This window comes from Apostichopus japonicus, chromosome 19 (genome assembly GCF_037975245.1).
Source record: "Apostichopus japonicus isolate 1M-3 chromosome 19, ASM3797524v1, whole genome shotgun sequence".
NCBI classification, from domain to species: Eukaryota; Metazoa; Echinodermata; class Holothuroidea; order Aspidochirotida; family Stichopodidae; genus Apostichopus; species Apostichopus japonicus.
In genome coordinates, this window is record NC_092579.1 from 17,112,781 (window position 1) to 17,133,420 (window position 20,640).

At 38.8% G+C, this 20,640-nt stretch overlaps 1 protein-coding gene across 2 annotated transcripts in view; it reads left to right on the forward strand.

The window, feature by feature from the left end:
• The window catches only part of LOC139959541 (dynein beta chain, ciliary-like), a 56,676-nt gene that overhangs the window by 26,837 nt on the left and 9,199 nt on the right, over positions 1-20,640 (forward strand). For both annotated transcript variants that reach the window (XM_071957246.1, XM_071957247.1), the window contains 23 exons: positions 291-423; positions 2,336-2,463; positions 2,998-3,146; positions 3,952-4,085; positions 5,098-5,246; positions 5,979-6,152; positions 6,515-6,719; positions 7,296-7,396; positions 7,607-7,774; positions 8,213-8,452; positions 8,709-8,870; positions 9,317-9,510; positions 10,096-10,258; positions 10,934-11,200; positions 11,499-11,660; positions 12,186-12,419; positions 12,755-13,015; positions 13,399-13,542; positions 14,208-14,489; positions 15,068-15,263; positions 15,995-16,107; positions 16,760-17,118; positions 19,591-19,795. In XM_071957246.1, the coding sequence (XP_071813347.1) occupies positions 291-423; positions 2,336-2,463; positions 2,998-3,146; positions 3,952-4,085; positions 5,098-5,246; positions 5,979-6,152; positions 6,515-6,719; positions 7,296-7,396; positions 7,607-7,774; positions 8,213-8,452; positions 8,709-8,870; positions 9,317-9,510; positions 10,096-10,258; positions 10,934-11,200; positions 11,499-11,660; positions 12,186-12,419; positions 12,755-13,015; positions 13,399-13,542; positions 14,208-14,489; positions 15,068-15,263; positions 15,995-16,107; positions 16,760-17,118; positions 19,591-19,795 (4,323 nt within the window). The remainder of the gene's footprint in view (positions 1-290; positions 424-2,335; positions 2,464-2,997; positions 3,147-3,951; positions 4,086-5,097; positions 5,247-5,978; positions 6,153-6,514; positions 6,720-7,295; positions 7,397-7,606; positions 7,775-8,212; positions 8,453-8,708; positions 8,871-9,316; positions 9,511-10,095; positions 10,259-10,933; positions 11,201-11,498; positions 11,661-12,185; positions 12,420-12,754; positions 13,016-13,398; positions 13,543-14,207; positions 14,490-15,067; positions 15,264-15,994; positions 16,108-16,759; positions 17,119-19,590; positions 19,796-20,640) is intronic.

Below are 20,640 nucleotides of genomic sequence, written 5' to 3' on the forward strand. Positions count from 1 at the left end.
TGACGTTTCAAGGATACTTTGCTGTTTGGTAGGAAAGGTGCATGCAAGTGTAATCACAAACGTAACTGTACACATTCCAGTGATAAATAATACACTCATTTCATTTCCAGATATCTGCAATCAGCACAATCATACCATGTTAATAAATATATTTCGCTGTGCTCAAATGAATTGATCGTGTTATATTAGACTTACACCCATTGCTAAACGTGCATCCCATATTTGTCCCTTGTACACTAATGAATATTCAACAGGCTTTATTCATACACAAATTGCTCTCCCCTCTGTAGGTACTGAAAGTGCTGAACAAGACGTATGCCAACATGAAGAGGAAGCCCGTCATGCATGATCTCAACCCTAAAGCCGTCACCAACGACGAGCTCTTTGGGATCATTAACCCTGCCACTCGTGAATGGAAGGATGGTTGGTACCAGTTTGTTCAGGCCTTCCAGCCACACACAGCACCAAATTTGATCTCGCTACTTTCGCAAACGAGGTTCAATCGTTTTTTTGTGAAAGACTAACACATTTTGAGTTTGGGTTGTGAGTGGTTTCAACTAACTGATTTTTGAAAAGTTGCAGTGGCAAAGTTGGTGTGTTCCAAAATACAAACAAAGTTGAAGGGATGATTTGTTTTCTTTCCCTCCTTTCTTCACATGTCACTCTCCTTTCCTGCACCATCTCACACTTGCTAAACTACTGCTCCTTAACATTTACATTTCAACTTCCTCTTCTCATCATGTGGAATATGTCTTATTTCTCATCATGTTGCATTTACTCATGTTGTCTGTGTTGGCTGTTTTTCTACATCAGAAGTAACTAAAACCTCTAATTGTGATGTTTTTGAGTGAATCGTAGTAAACGATTGTTCTCTCACGTACAATTTAGAAAAGCTTGCAAGTTTTAGATTTTCAGAAACTGCACCCGAATTCTTTATCGTAAAAGAAAAGAAAAAATTTCACACTAACCCAATTATTAGGTTTGAAATTTAGTGCAAACAGAGACAGATACGAAAAAAACAAATGCTTCTTACCACAGTGGTTTACTTAATGTGGAAATTGGAAGTGGTAGATGATGGTTAACAAGAGAGTGCTCACTTTTTGTGTGTGATTTCTTAACTTTGTGTTGTTATTGAACTAAACATGTCTCGTACTCGTATTTTTGCATGTGAATTTATTCCTGTTGTGTGTTCCATAATATATGATTTTTTGTTTGTTTAATTGGACACCCTTTGATCATTGTGTTGTGAATTCATTTTAAAAGCCTTGTGTGTTTTATTGCTGCAACAACTTTCAATGTTTCTCTTCCTATGTTAGCAAATATGTTAGTAGATGATAGAAGGCTATTGATTATTATAAATTCCAGGGACGGCCCAAAATATATGACATATATAGACAATAAGACAATATGACATATATATGAAAACAATAGAGTTGTGGTCACATTGATGGACTTGTGCTTGTACCCAAACCTGAGTAAATGTGAGTGGGATAGTATCTGCAGACAGCCATCAGCATACATTTTGAGAATTTAGGAGACAGGTTTATATAGAATTCTAATGTTCACTAATGTAGAGAGAAGTAGAAAAAGAATTGTTTGTAAGTCAAACTGTGAAAAGGATTGTGACAATAACAACAGCACCAAGATAGAAGTGAATCAAATGAATATTTTACTGATGCTGGTGACATATTTCTACTTTTAAACTGTTCAAAACAATTTCCAAAACCTTCAAAAAATATTTGATGGAAATCATTACCCTGTATCTTCATGTTATTATCAAGTGCATGGTACCACTTCATTTCGTGTGTGTGTATATCTCAATCACATGGGACTATTTTGTAATGCTAGTACCCACTCTGTACTGTCTCTGATATCATGCTTCAGAGCATGTGTACTGACAGTGTGAACAGTTCTGAACCTGTCTCTTGTAAGGAACAGAATATTCACACTGTCAGTATAGACTGCTTGGAAGCATGATATGAAATTACAGTATAACTAATGAAAACATGTCCAATTGCTAGTTGCTAATATTTAGTAGATTACCTGCTATTACCTCCCATTGCTTATCCTCCACATATTTTCTCCATATATATATGCATGTAGTGATATATTTATTCCCTGCAGCATGGCTTACCCTCTCCTTACCTCCTCCATATATATATATATTTCTATGTATTCCCTGCAACATTGCTTACCCTCTCCTTCCCTCCTTCATATATATATATTTCTATGTATTCCCTGCAACATTGCTTACCCTCTCCTTCCCTCCTCCATATCTATATATATATATATTTCTATGTATTCCCTCTTCACCCTCTATAAATGATCCCTTCAGGTTTGTTTTCTGTGATCATGCGTGACATGAGTAATCTCACTAGCGATGGACCCAAGTGGATCGTTCTCGATGGTGATATCGATCCGATGTGGATCGAATCTTTGAACACTGTGATGGATGACAACAAGGTAAAGTCTTTTTGAGTTTTTTTTCCCTTTAACGAAAGGGAACATCCGTACCTCTCCTATCTCCATCGGTTGACAGAAAAATATAAAGATAAATTGTAGGTGCCATGATGTGGTGAAAAAGTAGATTCAATGTTAGCAACATCCTGTTGAACTAGTGCATTTAAACAGTGAAAGGTTATATGATGATGAATATGTCAAAGGGCAGCTAAAAGGAGAGCAGGATGTTAATCAATGCTTTGTGTGGTCAATGAGAGGAAACGTGGTCGGGTACCACCTCCATACCATGCTTTCAAATTCAGGCATGCCAAGTTTTCAAGATGGGGAAGATTTTATATGAACATTCTAATTCATTTTCCTATTGAAGAATGTAATTTCCCCAACAAGCAGTAACTAACTTGCCAGCATAAATACTTCACTGGGATGTAAGTGATGACTTTGGCCAGTAACGGTTGTAGTCTGTCGGGCTCTCACTCATGAATGAAACATTTGCTATCAGTTCAATAACCCTCCGATTAAACCCTTTCTGGGGTGCAGGTGTTGACTCTGGCCAGTAACGAGCGTATCCCACTGACACCGACCATGCGCCTGTTGTTTGAGATCAGTCACCTCAGGACTGCTACGCCGGCTACCGTCTCCAGAGCTGGAATACTCTACATTAATCCTGCAGATCTCGGCTGGAATCCGTAAGTCCTTGAAATATATCCTGGATCAATTGTATTGTAAAATCTTTTGGTGTTTATTTAGTTCTTGAATGTCAGCACTGGGTGGCAATTAGAGATATAGTGGAAAAGGGGATGTTGGGGAGGGGGAAAGGGGGGATGGGGGGGAGATGCATAGCAGTGTCATTCTGAGCACATTATATCAACCACTAAGTGTCTTAAATTATTTTAAGGGACATGGTAGGGTATTGAAGGGTATTTTGACTTGAGTTTGTGGATATTTCTTAGGTCATCAGCATTGCCTCAAACTATACTAGAAAGTCAGATATTGGTCAGTCATGCTTTAATTTCAACAAGATTTTACTGTCACTCTAAAAAGTAATGAACAGCAATGAAACATTTGATAGTCTATCAACAACGATAGCCAAAGTACTTTTGAAAACTTACAATAAGTTTCCAAACATGCTAAAAATTGTGGTTACAGATATCACTCAAACATGTCTCTCTTATTTAGTTATTGAATGTCAGCACTAGGTGGCTACAGATATGTATGTATGTGTTTTAGATCCTCCTGCAAGCAGGAACTCGCGAAGAAACCTCATTGGCTTATCAAAGCCGCAAGCTGACTGAAGTCAGTCTCTTACATTCATACCTAACGTCCATGATTATGGACAATTATCAACAACTCTGTAACTGGACAACATACATTAATCTTGGAGTGACTCGAACCGGGGACCTTATGATTGGAAGGCACCAGTGTTAACCACTGAGCTAACACTCCACTCCACGTATCACTCAACAAGCTTGTCTCTCTTATATACCTCGGCAGTGTGGTAACTAGTTGGATCGATACTAGAGAGGTGCAGTCTGAGCGGGCTAACCTGACCATTCTCTTTGATAAGTACCTTCCATTGGTACTGGAGACCATGAGGGTCAGATTCAAGAAGATTATCCCCATTCCAGGTAAGAATCACCAGGGCCAGGTTTATCGATGTGGGGAGGGGAGGGGCTTTTACAAAACATGAAGTTTGGATCTCTAACTTGGAACAAGGAAAGAGTTGTTCTATTGACATCATAATCTAGGTGTTCAGTTAATAGAGCATTGTGTGTATACGTACACATCAGTATTGTAAAGATATCATTTAGAGGCCGTGGTCCATTTTCCACCTTTTCTACTTCTTGCCGATGTTTGGCCCATGGCTCATCTGGTCCAAAGATAAGGACCAGTAGGTAATCTCTAGTTGCAAGATAAATTCAGCTGTAGGTTTCTAGCCAAGCTACTACACTAAGGGACATGGTTTGATTTAATTCAACTCAAAACAGTGTTCCAAGGTATTTGGTCAAGAGGCACCAACAATATTAATATCAAAATGTTATGACACAGCAGCATCAGTTTCAGATCATACAGGACCCTTAGTTTATCAAGATATTTGCAAATCTCTGAAGCCCAAGGTAAATATTGTTTTCCTTCCAAACAACCCTCCTCACCTTTGGTTTCTCTTACGATCTCCCCCTATGCTAATGAACTACAGCTCACTATTCAGCATGAAATTTGGTGCTTGAGTTGGACATATAGATCAAGATAAATAATCAATCCCCAGATGAAAAATGCTTGCCTCGTTTGCCTATAAGCAGTGTACATAATGTGCTCATGTCCATAAAGTTCATGTTTTGTTTTGTATGTTAGGTTGTGCTATCTCCAAAAGCAAATTTGTTCAACCTTTCTTCATCATGGCTGTACTATGCCATCTTGTCTACAGAGAGGATTTTAGCATTTCCCCTGGCTGAATTTGTAAACTCTTTTAATATCCTAAACTGAAAGAGGTCTGTTGGTTTATTATGTTATGGATAATTTTCATGTACGTTAGTATTCTTCCTAAGGGTACTGATAATTACAATCATACTACCATACATTTTCAGATTGATATCTGTTCTTGTTTCTGACATCTCTGTGGTATCTTTTCATTTTCTACAGAACAAAGTATGGTACAGATGTTGTGCTATCTGCTGGAATGTCTCCTCACCCCAGAGAACACTCCACCAGATTGCCCCAAGGAGCTCTATGAACTCTACTTTGTCTTTGCCTGCATTTGGGCGTTTGGTGGCTCCATGTTTCAAGATCAGGTCAGTAATATAAAAATTTTAACGATGGTGTGATCATCCAATAATACCAATTTCTGTACTGCCAAACAAAAGCGGCTTTAGGAGGTCATCTGGTGGATGACTAGTTGTTTAAATCAAATTTGGATTTGCATTATAACTAACTTTGTATTACCCCAATTTGGTAAAATAACACATTGGTATCTCTTTGGAGTGTACACTAAATTAATACAAAATGTAGTGGGTATGACCTATGATCCACCTGAAGGCGAGTTTTTTCCGTCCCACAGTTGGTTCTATTCACAAAACAGACATCACTGCTACAGTGTACATATCGGAGGCTCTTTGTAAGATTCCTATAATTTTTTTCGGACCACCAAATGGTTCGACCTGGTTGACAAACATTTTGCCATGGCATAGATCAAATATAAATTGCAATAAAAGAGGCTGGCCATTTCAAGGATCTGTCTCAAAAGACTGCATATTAACATTGTTCTTCCTCCTCCCAAGCAATGGATACAAACAAGCTCGATGAACCACTACCCAGTTGTGCAACCTTTTCTTGGTTTTGTGGTTAAGGCAGAACAATATGAAGAGGGATCTTTGTTACTCCCACCCTCATGCCTTATGGCTTTTGGAAGAGCAGTACATCCCCCACCCCACACACCCATGCACTTTTCCACTGCTCCTTCAACTTGTTCAAAATGTCCTTTTTTTCCTCAGCTATATTTGAATTTCTTTCTCTTTTTCTTGTAGCTTGTGGATTATAGGGTTGAGTTCACTAAATGGTGGGTGACTGAGTTCAAGACCATCAAATTCCCAGGCCAGGGAACTGTATTCGATTACTACATCGACCAGGAATCCAAAAAATTCCTCCCTTGGACTGACAGGGTGCCAAAGTTTGAGCTGGACCCAGAGATGCCCCTGCAGGTAGGAGGAGAAATTATATGAACTTTTGACAAATCATATGTGAAATGTTGCTTGTGTTTATATTTGTGATAAGCCTCAGATCAGTGAAAGACAGTGAATGGTCAATATTGCTACAGGTATATATCAATCCCATGATACCTCTCCTCAGGCTTAAATTTGAACGAGGATGTAAAATTATCCCATGGTGGGAATGATGTTCAATGAGTGCGTATTGACCTAAATATTGTCAAACAAGGAACATATGCTACCCCCCTCCCCCCCCACTACCGGGATATGGCTGGGTCTGAATATAATGCCTTTGGGATCTTAAACATAAAAATTACTGTAATATCTGACAAGATATTTGATTCCATTTATTCCAGGCTGTCTTGGTACACACTGCTGAAACGACTAGACTGCGTTTCTTCATGGACATGCTGATGGCCAGGGGAAGACCTGTAATGCTGGTCGGTAACGCAGGTCTCGGCAAGAGTGTCCTGGTAGGGGACAAGCTGTTGGGACTGAATGACGACTACATGGTTACCAACGTACCCTTCAACTACTACACTACATCGGCCATGTTGCAAGGTAAAACCTAACAATCAATTACTAATGAAGATTGCTACCCCCCTTACCACCTCTGTAACCACCTGTATCCTTGCAAAGATGCCCAGCATACAGGAATTAAAAAAGGTGTCTTACTATGGACTCCATTTATATGAACAAGGACTTAACTTATACCCGTTCCTGTGAGTCCAGACGATATCTCTCCAATCCATTTTGTGGGGAGGCCTAGTGATACATTCCAATCTACAATCAATGTACTGTTTCCAGTTTGCTTTTTTTCTGCCAGAAAGGAGCAAATGTTGTAAAGAAATCGAAGCAATAATACTAAAAGGGCTGGCACTGTCATAGTTAAGGAACTTTATAATTTGCTAAGGCTTATCAAAGAAACTATTTCTGAAAATGTGATGTTAATGGCCCAGCCTACCTATTTGACTAAATACAATATGTGTCCATTCCGTGTTTGTCTGTATTACAACTGACTTTATTCAGTTTTTATTGAGCAGCTCCAATGTAAGCTTTTAATAAATATATTGTAGTAAACTAACTGACTGAATAACAAACTATTATAACTAAGATTCTTTTCCAATGTCATTTCAGGTGTACTTGAGCAACCTTTGGAGAAGAAAGCAGGTCGCAACTACGGCCCTCCGGGTACCAAGAAGCTGATCTACTTTGTGGATGACATGAACATGCCAGAGGTAGTTATTCAGTAGAGTCAAAAGATATGCTAATCGATGGATTGATTGATTTCACTTGGGGGTGGTGGATGCCAGAACACACTGTATGGCTTGTATGTGTATTCACACACAGATTCTTGTCAATACTGCATCCATATTCATGACAGTTATCTCTTCTCCCTTTTTTCCTCTTTAATCTCATTTTGTTTTTGGGTTAAATCACTCACACAGGTTGACACTTATGGTACTGTACAACCACATACCATGATCAGGCAACATATGGACTACAAACATTGGTACGACAGAACTAAACTGACCCTCAAGGAGATTCACAATGTCATGTACGTCTCGTGTATGAACCCAACCGCTGGTAGCTTCACCATTAATCCCAGACTGCAGGTAGGGTAACAAAGAATAATTCAGAACAGTAACTGTCCTATGCCAAATACCTCTTGCTTCTCTTCTGCTATTATGAAGTTGCACAGTGATTTCAATAAAGGTTTTTTTTTTACAATTTGGAGGGCCATTTGAGATATAAATATCATCTTCATGTAAATATGAATTGTGCAATTATCGATTACCAAATCTTCACCCAACAACCATCCATCTGGCAGATTTAATAGTATTCCGATCCCACAGCATGTTTGCCGCAAGTCCCAGGTTCCCTGTGCATTAAATATAGCTAAACCACAAAGGTCATGCTTAGCAATGTTGATTGTCATTATGGTGACCATTAATCCACTGCACCAAATAGCCAAATTAACCTAGTTTCTGCTGTCCTTATATTACGACTGCTCTCCCTTTTCATATAACGACTCATCTGTTGACTTTCGACAGAGACATTTCTGCGTGTTCGCTCTGAGTTTCCCCGGTCAAGACGCCCTCCAGACCATCTACAGCAGTATCCTGAGCCAGCATCTCTCTCTCACAGGCTGTACCAATGCGGTACAGAAGATGGCCAACACCGTGGTGACCTTCGTCCTTGACCTGCACAAGAAGGTCGCCTCCACCTTCCTGCCCACTGCTGTCAAGTTCCACTACATCTTCAACCTCAGGGATCTTTCTAACATCTTCCAGGTATATATTATAATCATCTTATAATCACCCATGTCTTGTCTAACCAAAAGGGTTTGACAAAACCTGAAGGAATCAATTTCTTTTTAAGAAAAACATGTCCCTGTTAATATCAATTTTCCAGTTAGTGATTATGTTAGAACAATTTCTTTATCAAAGAGATGTATATGTAAGTACCGACTCCAATGAAATAAATCTTTCATCCCATGTCTTTCTTTGACATTAATGAAAACATTTTTTTTTTTTTTCATTTCCAAAGGGTCTTCTATTTTCCACACCCGAGTGCCTAAAGGCCCCTGTGGACCTGGGTCGTCTGGTGATGCATGAAGTGGAACGTGTCTACGGTGACAAGATGATCGAAGAATCTGACATTGAGACCTTCAACAAAGTGACGACAGAATATGCAAAGAAATACTTTGAAGTAAGTAATCAGTACAGGTATATTTTAAGGCACTTTTTTTCGGTGAAAACTAAAAATTAATGATACCCAGGAATTGTAAAAATTTTGGAATTACTCTGTTATCTAGTTACTTGGTAAATTGAAATAAAAGTTGGTTGGGCTGCAGTAATTGCAGTGGGTTGCAGTAGTTTCTTGAAGAAAACGGGGAATAACTTCATTCTCCTTTTTTTCTTTGTTTCTTTTTCAACCAACTTTTTTCAACCATGTTTTATTTCATTAACCAAGAAACTAGATAACAGAGTAATTCCCAAATTATACAATTCCTGGGTATTTTTAAGTTTATGTTCATTTTCACTACTTTGCAGCCATCAAAAAGTGTTATGGCTTACGTTAAAGATTTTACATTCAATAAATCAACTTAAAAAAATGTTGACTCTTTTTCTCTTTTTTGTGTGTGTTTAATACAGGAGTTGGATCAGGAGGTTCTACTAGCCAAACCCAACATTCACTGTCATTTCGCCCAGGGTATTGGTGACCCTAAATACCTTTCCATTGCCACGTGGCAGGAACTCAACAAGCTGTTAGTGGAAGCCCTGGACAGTTACAATGAAATCAATGCTGTCATGAATCTGGTACTCTTTGAGGATGCCATGCAGCACATGTAAGCACTCCAAAAGAAAATGATACTTTCAGTTGAAATGTTGATAGTTGATAGCAAAATGGAACACATGATTCTGATAGCAACCGATGTCAATGATCTCAACATGTTTATCTCAACAAATTTGCCATGAACATAGAATTATATTTGTAGAACCACTTTTGAGGCTGATAGTTGGCATGAAGGTGGTGGTTGCAGTGGTGGTGATGATGGTGGAGCTGGGGGTGGGTGGTTACGCTCGGGTGAATTTATGAGACAAAGTTCATAATTGAGGATAGGAAAATGAATTGGCTTATAGAATAGACAAGTTTGCCAATTGGTTAACAGAAGGGAGAAAATCCATGATAAAGATGAATAAGGTTATTCACTACTTTGTACCCTTGACTGATGAAAATTAAATCCTTGATTATCGTAAAACTATTTTAAATTTTTAAAATTTGATGAAAAGCAAACTTACCTTAGAGAAGCGTGGTTTCTTTTCCTAGCTCAAAGATAAGCCTTTTACAGAACTTTGTGAAAAATATAATTTTTTTTTAGGTATTTCCACGTTTTTCAAGTTTCTTCCTTGGTTGGTCTTCCTTTTTACAGTTGCCGTATCAACCGTATCTTGGAATCTCCGAGGGGGAATGCTCTGCTCGTTGGTGTCGGTGGAAGCGGTAAGCAGAGTTTAGCAAGACTGGCTGCTTTCATCAGTAGTTTGGAGGTATTCCAGATCACCTTGCGTAAAGGGTATGCTATTCCAGACCTCAAGGTAATCTTTTGATCTTTGGTGTGAGGGAGGGAGAAAGGGGTGGGACATGCGGGATGGCGTTGGGGGAGGGAAGAGAGTGAAAGAATATTACATAATTTTTTTTATATTATATTATATTTTATATAATTATATATATATTTATGATATGTAGATAATAATAATATATATATATTATATTTTAATACTACTTATATTTTAATACTATTTTAACACAACTACGGTGTGACATATCATTAGTGATCGGATGAAGGTAATGTTATTCAAGTGTGGGAAGTTAAGGGAAGGCTCGCAAATCTAACCGCCTGTGATGGCCTGGCAGAGAGACCCTCATTATATATGTATGAAGCCCTATCGTTCAGTGCACACAGCTGTGCACACAGCTGTTGAAGTACAAATCGAATGAAAACAAATTTTAAGTAGCATAGTTGCACAGCCCACCACACAAATAATAATAATCAGCAGTTATGTTTACAATGTTTAAGCGACCACAAATATGGGGAAAACCTGCAAGGGCTTACGGATTACAACTTACACGTATGGGGGCTTTCAATTCAACATATTAAACTCAATTTTGGAATCTTTTCAATTAAGAAAGTCATTTTCAGAACTGGATTTATTTTACTACAAAATATGTCATCAAGTCATAATACCAATTCAAAACTGATTTCATTTCAGGTTGATTTAGCTGCCACTTGTCTCAAGGCTGGTCTGAAAAATATCGGCACAATTTTCCTCATGACTGACGCCCAAGTGGCAGACGAGAAGTTTTTGGTCTTGATCAACGATCTCCTGGCATCGGGTGAGATTCCAGATCTCTTTGCAGACGACGAGATTGAGAACATCATCAGTGGTCTGAGGAACGAGGTGAAATCAGTCGGACTACAAGATACTCGGGAGAACTGTTGGCGATTCTTCATTGACAGAGTACGCCGACAGTTGAAGGTAAATCAAATATGAAATCTTATAGGAATTAGTGTGCTGGAGATCACTCAGACAATTGTGGGGCCCGTATGCTTTTTCCAAATAGATGTTAATAAGGTGTGTAAAGCACATTGGACAGTTTGCCAAGAGTTCAACTTTTTACTTTTTGCAAATTGCTATTTGAAGTGAAACTTGACTAGTCAGGCTAATGAACCAATAGTTTGTGGCAACAGACATCACAATGAACTTACACTGTGTTTCAGTATGTTGAGTGGGATTGAAAATTCTGACAAAGCATATTATTATTTCTAAATTCCAGGTAGTGTTGTGTTTCTCTCCTGTGGGTAACACCCTCCGTGTGCGAGGTCGAAAGTTCCCAGCGGTCACCAACTGTACCTGCATTGACTGGTTCCACGAATGGCCCCAGGAAGCTCTCATCTCTGTCAGTAAGAGATTTCTGGAAGATACAGAGCTCTTGGAAGTAAGTTATCTTTTTTTTATCTCTAAGAAAAACTTTGCAGCAATTTTTTTTGTTGTCAGAGATAAAGATGGGGTACCATATATGTATTGTTTTTATTAGCTCCTTTCCCTTACATCTAATGATGAATTAATGATTGTAAGTTATTGTCGGATTAATGCTTGGTAACACTGATGTCATTAAAATTTCAAAAGGTGCGATGTCACTTACTGATAATTAATTTTAAATTACTTGAATGGCAGATTTGTATTTTCATCTATGCAGAAAATATGACAGAGTTGAAGATTTATTATGTAATACCAGAAGCCCTAGAACAAAATGGGTGGTGATGGGAGGGCGGGAGGAGGAATTGCTTGCAAAGATATAGTATAGACCTTTTCTAATTACATCACCCCTTCCCTTTTCTTTATGTTTTGTCATATTTCCAAAAGGATTCCTGAACAGTTTGCGTCATCTTGACTTGTTTGCATTAATTGTTGATAATATCATGAACCTTAACCTCTACTGTTTCAATCTCTTTCTTGCCAGCCTGATTCAAAGGTCTCTGTGGCCGAGTTCATGGCCTATGTCCACACCAGTGTCAACGAGATGTCCAAGCAGTATCTCTTGAATGAGAGGCGGTACAACTATACCACGCCCAAGAGCTTCTTGGAGCAGATTGTCTTATACCAGAATCTGTTGAGCATGAAGAGTAAACAACTGATGGGGAACATGGAACGACTGGAAAATGGTCTGACCAAGCTGCAGAGTACTGCACAACAGGTAAAGATCATCTTGGGAGGGGGGAAAGTAATCATCTAGCATTAAACATAGGTAGAGTGGTCAAATAAGACACATAGGTAATGTGATCACATATGTATGTATGTATGTGTGTGTGTATGTATGTATGTATGTATGTATGTATGTATGTATGTATGTATGTATGTATGTATGTATGTATGTATGTATGTATTTTAGATCCTCCTGCAAGCAGGAACTCGCGAAGAAGAATATGTAATGGCACCAATCTCAGCCATTAGATTTAGTTGCAGCGAAAGCAAGTAGTATCATCAGTGAACTCATACAGTTTATGATTTCTTTTGTATCATCTATGTTAGGTGGATGACCTGAAGGCGAAACTAGCCTCTCAAGAGGAAGAACTGAAAATTAAGAATGAAGATGCGGACAAACTCATTCAGAAAGTGGGAGTGGAGACAGAGAAGGTCTCGAAGGAGAAGGCCATTGCCGATGAAGAAGAGGAAAAAGTGGCCAAGATCACCACAGAAGTCTCTAAGAAGGCTAGAGATTGCGAGGAAGATCTGGCCAAGGCAGAACCAGCTCTGATTGCAGCCCAGCAAGCCCTGAACACCCTCAACAAGGTAAGTCAGCTATCTTTTCCTTTCAAATTTTTGTTTCAATCCTGGTTCTATCAAATTTTAAAATTGTGGATGCTTCCTTCTCCATCCTATTTAGATGGAAGCTTTATATACAGTTATGTTATGAGGAAATGCACAATGTCACTATAAAAATTTGGTACGTTGTTTCCGCAATTCCAAATCACAGAAAAAAAAGCACATTAGATTGATTACGTAATTTATCAATGGTGGATTACGTAATTTTTTGGGGGAAATTATTTCCCTGTCCTTTTGACTAATCAAAGAGAAAACACATTGTTAAAATGAAATATATGGTAATTAAATCTCTTTACCATGAAACTTTTTCCCCATTTGTTTTTCAATCAATTGGTGATTTTGTCTTTCAGAACAATTTAACTGAGTTGAAATCCTTTGGCTCTCCTCCCGCGGCTGTTCTGCCAGTCACAGCTGCAGTGATGGTTTTGCTGGCACCTGGCGGAAAGGTTCCCAAGGACCGCAGCTGGAAAGCTGCCAAAATCATGATGGCTAAGGTCAGTCAATGTTCCTTTCATCTTAAGAGACATTTTTTTCTTTTCTGAAAAGTGACAATATTCAAGCCAATCCAGTCATTTCTCAGTTAATATTTGATTTATTAATGTAAATCAGACTCTTCAAGTTTGAACTGAAGCAGCAGCATGTACAAGATCTTTTTTTTTTGGGGGGGGGGCGGGGTTCAGGTAAGATGGATGTTATGGAAACTTCCAAATGAAACAAGTTACTTCAGATGTTCAGATCAGATTATCTTCCGATTATGTACAATACAGACAAAGCACATGCAAAGACCAGAAATAAATATAACAACTGACACAAAGTTTAGGTAGTTCTTGGAAACCAAATGCAAAAAACAGATAAAACTAGTTTCTGAAGTAAAGATAGTTGCAATATTCAAATGAAATTGTTTTTGTCGACAGCGTTATATATTCTTTCCAAAGGTGTCGTCAATTGGGCAAAATGCTTCACACCAGCCATGTCCTGTGTCGTTACTAGTTACTGAGCTAAAAACAAAAAAACTCTCCTTCATCATATACATGTATAGATCTCCTGGAAAGTACAACTTATGAATTCAAGTTATATCGTCACCCTTTCACTCCATGAAATTACAACTTATGAATCGAGTTATATATCGTCACCCTTTGTCACTCACCTGTCATGACAGGTCGACGGTTTCCTGGAGTCCCTGATTACTTACGACAAGGAGAACATTCACGAGAACTGTCTGAAAGCAGTGAGGCCCTATCTAGCGGATCCGGAATTTGACCCGGAGTTAATCAGCAGTAAATCTAACGCTGCGGCAGGTCTCTGCGCTTGGGCTATCAACATTGTCAAGTTCTACGAGGTATACTGCGACGTGGAACCCAAACGTCTGGCCCTGAACAAAGCTAACGAGGACCTTAAAACTGCCCAGGACAAGCTGGCAACCATCAAGGATAAGATTGTGGTAAGGCCTGCAGGTTGAACTCATGCATGTTTGTCTTCTGCGTTTGTGTTTGTTTCCACCGGAGATGGAGAAGTTTCTCCTATATAAGTCTGTGTTTCTGACTCAAGAGGTAGATGTTAACAGTGTTTGCCATATTAATAATTTATAATGACTATTTTAAGCTAAACTATCATTTCGTAGGCATGGTGACCTCAGTCAACGCATCCTAAGGCAACTAGTGGCATTTTCTTTGTGGATATATTTAACAATGCCAAACTTGTCGTCTCCCAACAAGATTGTTATCTGTCAAACTGAGATTATCACTAAATTTGTTCATTCACCAAACAAGGTAAATAAGGGAATAATTTGATATTTGTTTTTGCTTGCATGGACTACCCTGTTTGTCAAACATGTCATTCCCACCCCAAAGGCATAATATCATTATTCATGCTCATTTTCAAGTACGGAAAGGTCGGTTTTCATATGTTCATTTAATGACGTGCAGTGCCAACAGATTGACAGTGAGGGGGGAAAAAAACAATTATGAGAATTCAAAGATGTCAAGCTCTGCAAGGCTAAAATATTTGTAATAATTTCAGGAATTGGATGCCAATCTTGCCGAGCTGACCGCTGAGTTTGAAGCGGCTACTGCCGAGAAGCTGAAGTGTCAGCAGCAGGCCGAGAGCACTGCTCTGACCATCACATTAGCCAACAGGCTGGTGGGAGGCCTAGCATCTGAAAATGTCAGATGGGGAGAATCCGTGGCAAATTTCAAGGAGCAAGCCAAAACTCTCCGTAAGTGACTGAAACATTTTCTCCATATAACTAGGTTTGCTTCAGAAGAAATGAATTGTTATTCATTTCTGGTTTAACTACTAACTAATTGGACTTAATCCAAATTACTTAGATGACATAAGTATGTGTAGGGTTCACATCTAAAGGATGTAGCCAAATTGTTTCTGTAATTTAGAAACCCTGGGGTTAGGAAGTGAAACAATTAGCTTAGTCCAACCAAGTTTCTGATGATCTTGGATAAATACCAACACTTTAAACAACACCATCCAAAAGTAGGATAGTTTTATGAATATAATTTGGTGACATTCATGTAACTGTAATGCTGATGACATATATATACTACACTCATCAACCATAGAACATACAAGGATAAAACTTGAATATGTTAAAACAAAATTATGTTGCTGACATGATATCACAGTATCTTGTCAGTTGTCTTCAATTAGATTAAAAATTATGATCCTATTACAACTTGTTATATTTGTATTCTCTCAAATAATATCCCTTTTATAGACTTGTAAACCCATATCTTTCAATTTAAATTAGCTTGACTCACCCTCCTAACCTCATATCTCGTTGCCATTGGCTATTCCGTTCCATCGTATCTCGTGATAATCCCAAATTTCATATATACATTGCCTTTAAGATGTAATCAAATCCATTATTTAATTTTTTTGATGAATTATTGTCCTCATTGTTTGTTTTTTTCCTATTTTCCTGTTACATTGTAGCTGGTGATGTCCTACTGATTACTGCCTTTGTATCCTACGTGGGCTGCTTCACAAAGAACTACAGATTAGATCTCATGGAGAGGATGTGGTTGCCTTTCCTCCAGGGGCAAAAGGTAAATATGACCATTCGCTACAATACTACAAGCAAAAATATCTCACTCGGGGACTATATTGTGAAACAAAACTTGGCAAATATGCTAAACTTGCCACAAAAATTTTCAAAACGTAAGAAAAACTTTTACTTTTGGATTTTTCTGGGTAGTTTTGCATGATATATTTTGCTTACTTTCCCAGTTTATGTACCTGTCTTTGTGTTCACAAGTTTACATAGTGACACTGACAGAGCAAGCCAGTCTTCATTGAATATCAATACCACCAGGCAATGCTTCCTCTTTGTTTCACTTTGTATTCCATTAAGTATTTTGCCCACCCACCTCCTGCACAACTAACCTTCTTCCCTCATTTCTTTCACCTAATTGCTTTCAAAGGTTTAATGAAGCAAGCAAATGTCAAGCAGAAGAGGTCTAATTTTCCTTGAATTCCTTTTTCTGCAGTACATATATATTTAGGATTATCTTTGTTTGGTATAGCAAAATTTTATATGAAACAAAGGTTTAACGCCTTACACTGCTAATGTTTACCACATACATTTCTATCTCATCTGTCACAAAAACGAGGAGTGCCTCTCATTTCTGCGGCGAAAGATAACCTATAATTTTAAAACGTGTACTAAGCTATGTCCCCTGTGCAATCTCTCGTTACCAGGCCACCATTCCGATCACAGAGGGACTGGATCCTTTGCTTTTGCTCACCGACGATGCCACGGTCGCGGTTTGGAATAACGAGGGGCTCCCCAGCGATCGCATGTCCACCGAAAACGCCACTATCTTGTCTAACTGTGAACGTTGGCCTCTTATGATTGATCCCCAACTTCAAGGTGTCAAGTGGATCAAGAGCAAGTATGCAGATGACCTGAGAGTGGTCCGTCTTGGTCAGAAGGGTTATCTGGAAACCATCGAGAGGGCCATTTCGGCCGGAGACACGGTCCTGATTGAGAACATGGAAGAATCGGTCGACGCAGTCCTGGACCCCATTCTCGGCAGAAACACAATTAAGAAGGGGAGGTGAGTCACTCAAGTTTTGCTCTTAATTAACAAGGGAAATGATTCGGCTAAAACCATGGTCTGAGAATTTGACCTAAAATGGTAGGTCGTGAAAAAAAAGAAAAGTGGAGGTTACGGGAATTCTTCCCAGTCGAAAAAGGTATCACCAGTTTTGCCAATAAAGATCAAGTTAATTCCATTAAGTGCCGATTATTCCATTGAGTGCCGATACATTCCAATTAAGTGCTGATAAAGTTAATTCCATAGTCCAAGCTAGCTTCCATGCAGTATGGAGATAAAGTCTAACAGATGGTGGTCATGGCTCAGTCATCTTGGAAGATCCTGGGTCCTGGCCTGAAAATGTTTTCCTCATAAAACTACAATCCTGGGTCCTGGCCTGATAGTGTTTACCTCATAAAAGTACAATCCTGGGTCCTGGACTGATAGTGTTTTCCTCATAAAAGTACAATCCTGGGTCCTGGCCTGATAGTGTTTACCTCATAAAAGTACAATCCTGGGTCCTGGCCTGAAAATGTTTTTCTGAAAAAAGTACAATCCTGGGTCCTGGCCAGAAAGTGTTTTCCTCATAAAAGTACAATCCTGGGTCCTGGCCTGAAAATGTTTTTCTGATAAAACTACAATCCTGGGTCCTGGCCTGAAAGTGTTTTATTCATAAAAGTACAATCATGGGTCCTTGCCTGAAAGTGTTTTCCTCATAAAAGTACAATCCTGGGTCCTGGCCTGAAAATGTTTTTCTGATAAAAGTACAATCCTGGGTCCTGGCCAGAAAGTGTTTTCCTCATAAAAGTACAATCCTGGGTCCTGGTCTGAAAATGTCTTTCTGATAAAAGTACAATCCTGGCCAGAAAGTGTTTTCCTCATAAAAGTACAATCCTGGGTCCTTGCCTGAAAATGTTTTTCTGATAAAAGTACAATCCTGGGTCCTGGCCTGAAAGGGTATTCCTCATAAAACTACAATCCTGGGTCCTGGCCTGAAAGGGTATTCCTCATAAAACTACAATCCTGGATCCTTGCCTGAAAGTGTTTTCCTCATAAAAGTACAATCCTGGGCCCTGGCCTGAAAATGTATTTCTGATAAAATTACAATCCTGGGCCCTGGCCAGAAAGTGTTTTCCTCATAAAAGTACAATCCTGGGTCCTGGCCTGAAAATGTTTTTCTGATAAAACTACAATCTTGGGTCCTGGCCTGAAAGTGTTTTTCTGATAAAACTACAATCCTGGGTCCTGGCCTGAAAATGTTTTCCTCATAAAACTACAATCCTGGGTCCTGGCCTGAAAATATTTTTCTCATAAAACTACAATCCTGGGTCCTGGCCTGAAAATGTTTTCCTCATAAAAGTACAATCCTGGGCCCTGGCCTGAAAATGTATTTCTGATAAAATTACAATCCTGGGTCCTGGCCAGAAAGTGTTTTCCTCATAAAAGTACAATCCTGGGTCCTGGCCTGAAAATGTTTTTCTGATAAAACTACAATCTTGGGTCCTGGCCTGAAAGTGTTTTTCTGATAAAAGTACAATCCTGGGTCCTGGCCTGAAAATGTTTTCCTCATAAAACTACAATCCTGGGTCCTGGCCTGAAAATATTTTTCTCATAAAACTACAATCCTGGGTCCTGGCCTGAAAATGTTTTCCTCATAAAAGTACAATCCTGGGCCCTGGCCTGAAAATGTATTTCTGATAAAATTACAATCCTGGGTCCTGGCCAGAAAGTGTTTTCCTCATAAAAGTACAATCCTGGGTCCTGGCCTGAAAATGTTTTTCTGATAAAACTACAATCTTGGGTCCTGGCCTGAAAGTGTTTTTCTGATAAAAGTACAATCCTGGGTCCTGGCCTGAAAATGTTTTCCTCATAAAACTACAATCCTGGGTCCTGGCCTGAAAATATTTTTCTCATAAAACTACAATCCTGGGTCCTGGCCTGAAAATGTTTTCCTCATAAAAGTACAATCCTGGGCCTTGGCCTGAAAATGTATTTCTGATAAAATTACAATCCTGGGTCGATCCTGGCCTGAAAGTGTTTACCTCATAAAAGTACAATCCTGGGTCCTGGCCTGAAAATGTGTTCCTCATTCAACTACAGAGTTTGCAAGAGCAACTTTATTGTTTGTTTTGGTCATTGTTTTAGTCATTTTGTTTTGAAAATTTACAGCAGTTTAAGATTGTCCATACAATGGACTCTGATATCAGTTTTGAACTTTTTCCAATCTAATAGATATTAATTAAGGAACAGATATCAATTTTTATGTGACATTTGGCTTTGATCTTTACCTACTTATTCCTAATGCTATCGTTTGCATGACATGGAAGACTAACAGAACAGATTGAACAAACCAAATAAAGAAGACTTTCTCATCTTCCAAAATGAAGAGTTCCTCCTTCATTTCTGTAATAAATTAGTTGTCTTACAAGGATAATCAGTGAAGAAAACATTTCCTACAAATTAAAAAATCTTTAACCAATTAACTCCAAACAGGTATATCAAGATTGGTGACAAGGAGGTCGAGTACAACTCTGAATTTCGATTGATTCTTCATACCAAGTTGGCTAATCCTCATTACAAACCTGAAATGCAGGCCCAGACCACTTTAATCAACTTCACCGTAACCAGAGATGGCTTGGAAGATCAGCTCCTGGCCAACGTTGTAGCGCAGGAACGACCCGATCTTGAGAAACTTAAGGTCGGTTATAGTTCAATAGTATTACCCTGTTAGTGAAGTAGAGAACTGTTTAACGTCACTAACTAAAAAATTTTAGTTGTGTTTTTTTTTTTTTTTAAACTTTAGTTTGCTGCAAATTCTGATAAGCTTGAAGCAAGGGAGTACTGAATGGAGTTGAATTCTCAGCATAGGTAGTTATTGATGCCTCAGGTTCTATATTCTTGTTGCTCGTGTTGAAAGGATTAATGTAGTGGGATGTCTTTAGAAGCAACGGAACCTATCATCTAGGAGTTTGTTGGGTTTGAAACCTCACAAGCTAAGCTAAGCTGTGGCTGCTAGGTATCAGCTGTTGTTGTGGGTGGTTTAAACCACCCACAACAACAGCTTACAGGTTTAGCACAGTGAAAGCTGCAGTGAAACCTAACAACTAGGGCAGGAAGGAGCACAATAACTTAAACCTTGTTGTCCTGCTGTGAATTTTTTCTACCCCAACCAGAGGCTGGTACACTTAAGGATGTACCTATTCATGTAACAGAAATGGAAATGTCGCATTATATTAGAAAATAAATCAAATTATCATACATGCATCATGTCCATGTGTTATGTTGAAATTTTTTAACACAACTGAGTCTTTTATTAAAATTCCCCAAACTATACATGTTTTAGTGTTTTTCCTTTGGTTAAATAAACCGCCCAGATGTGCTGTGAGCCAAATACGTTGTTGCTCGTAGGTATCATAACACTGGGTGCATTAATAGAGGTCTTGAAAACCTGCAGAAAATTGATCCATGAGCCACATGCATGCAACCCATAGTCCACACTTTATCCAACTATGATTTAGGAGGCTGTGTGTTTAATCCCTCATC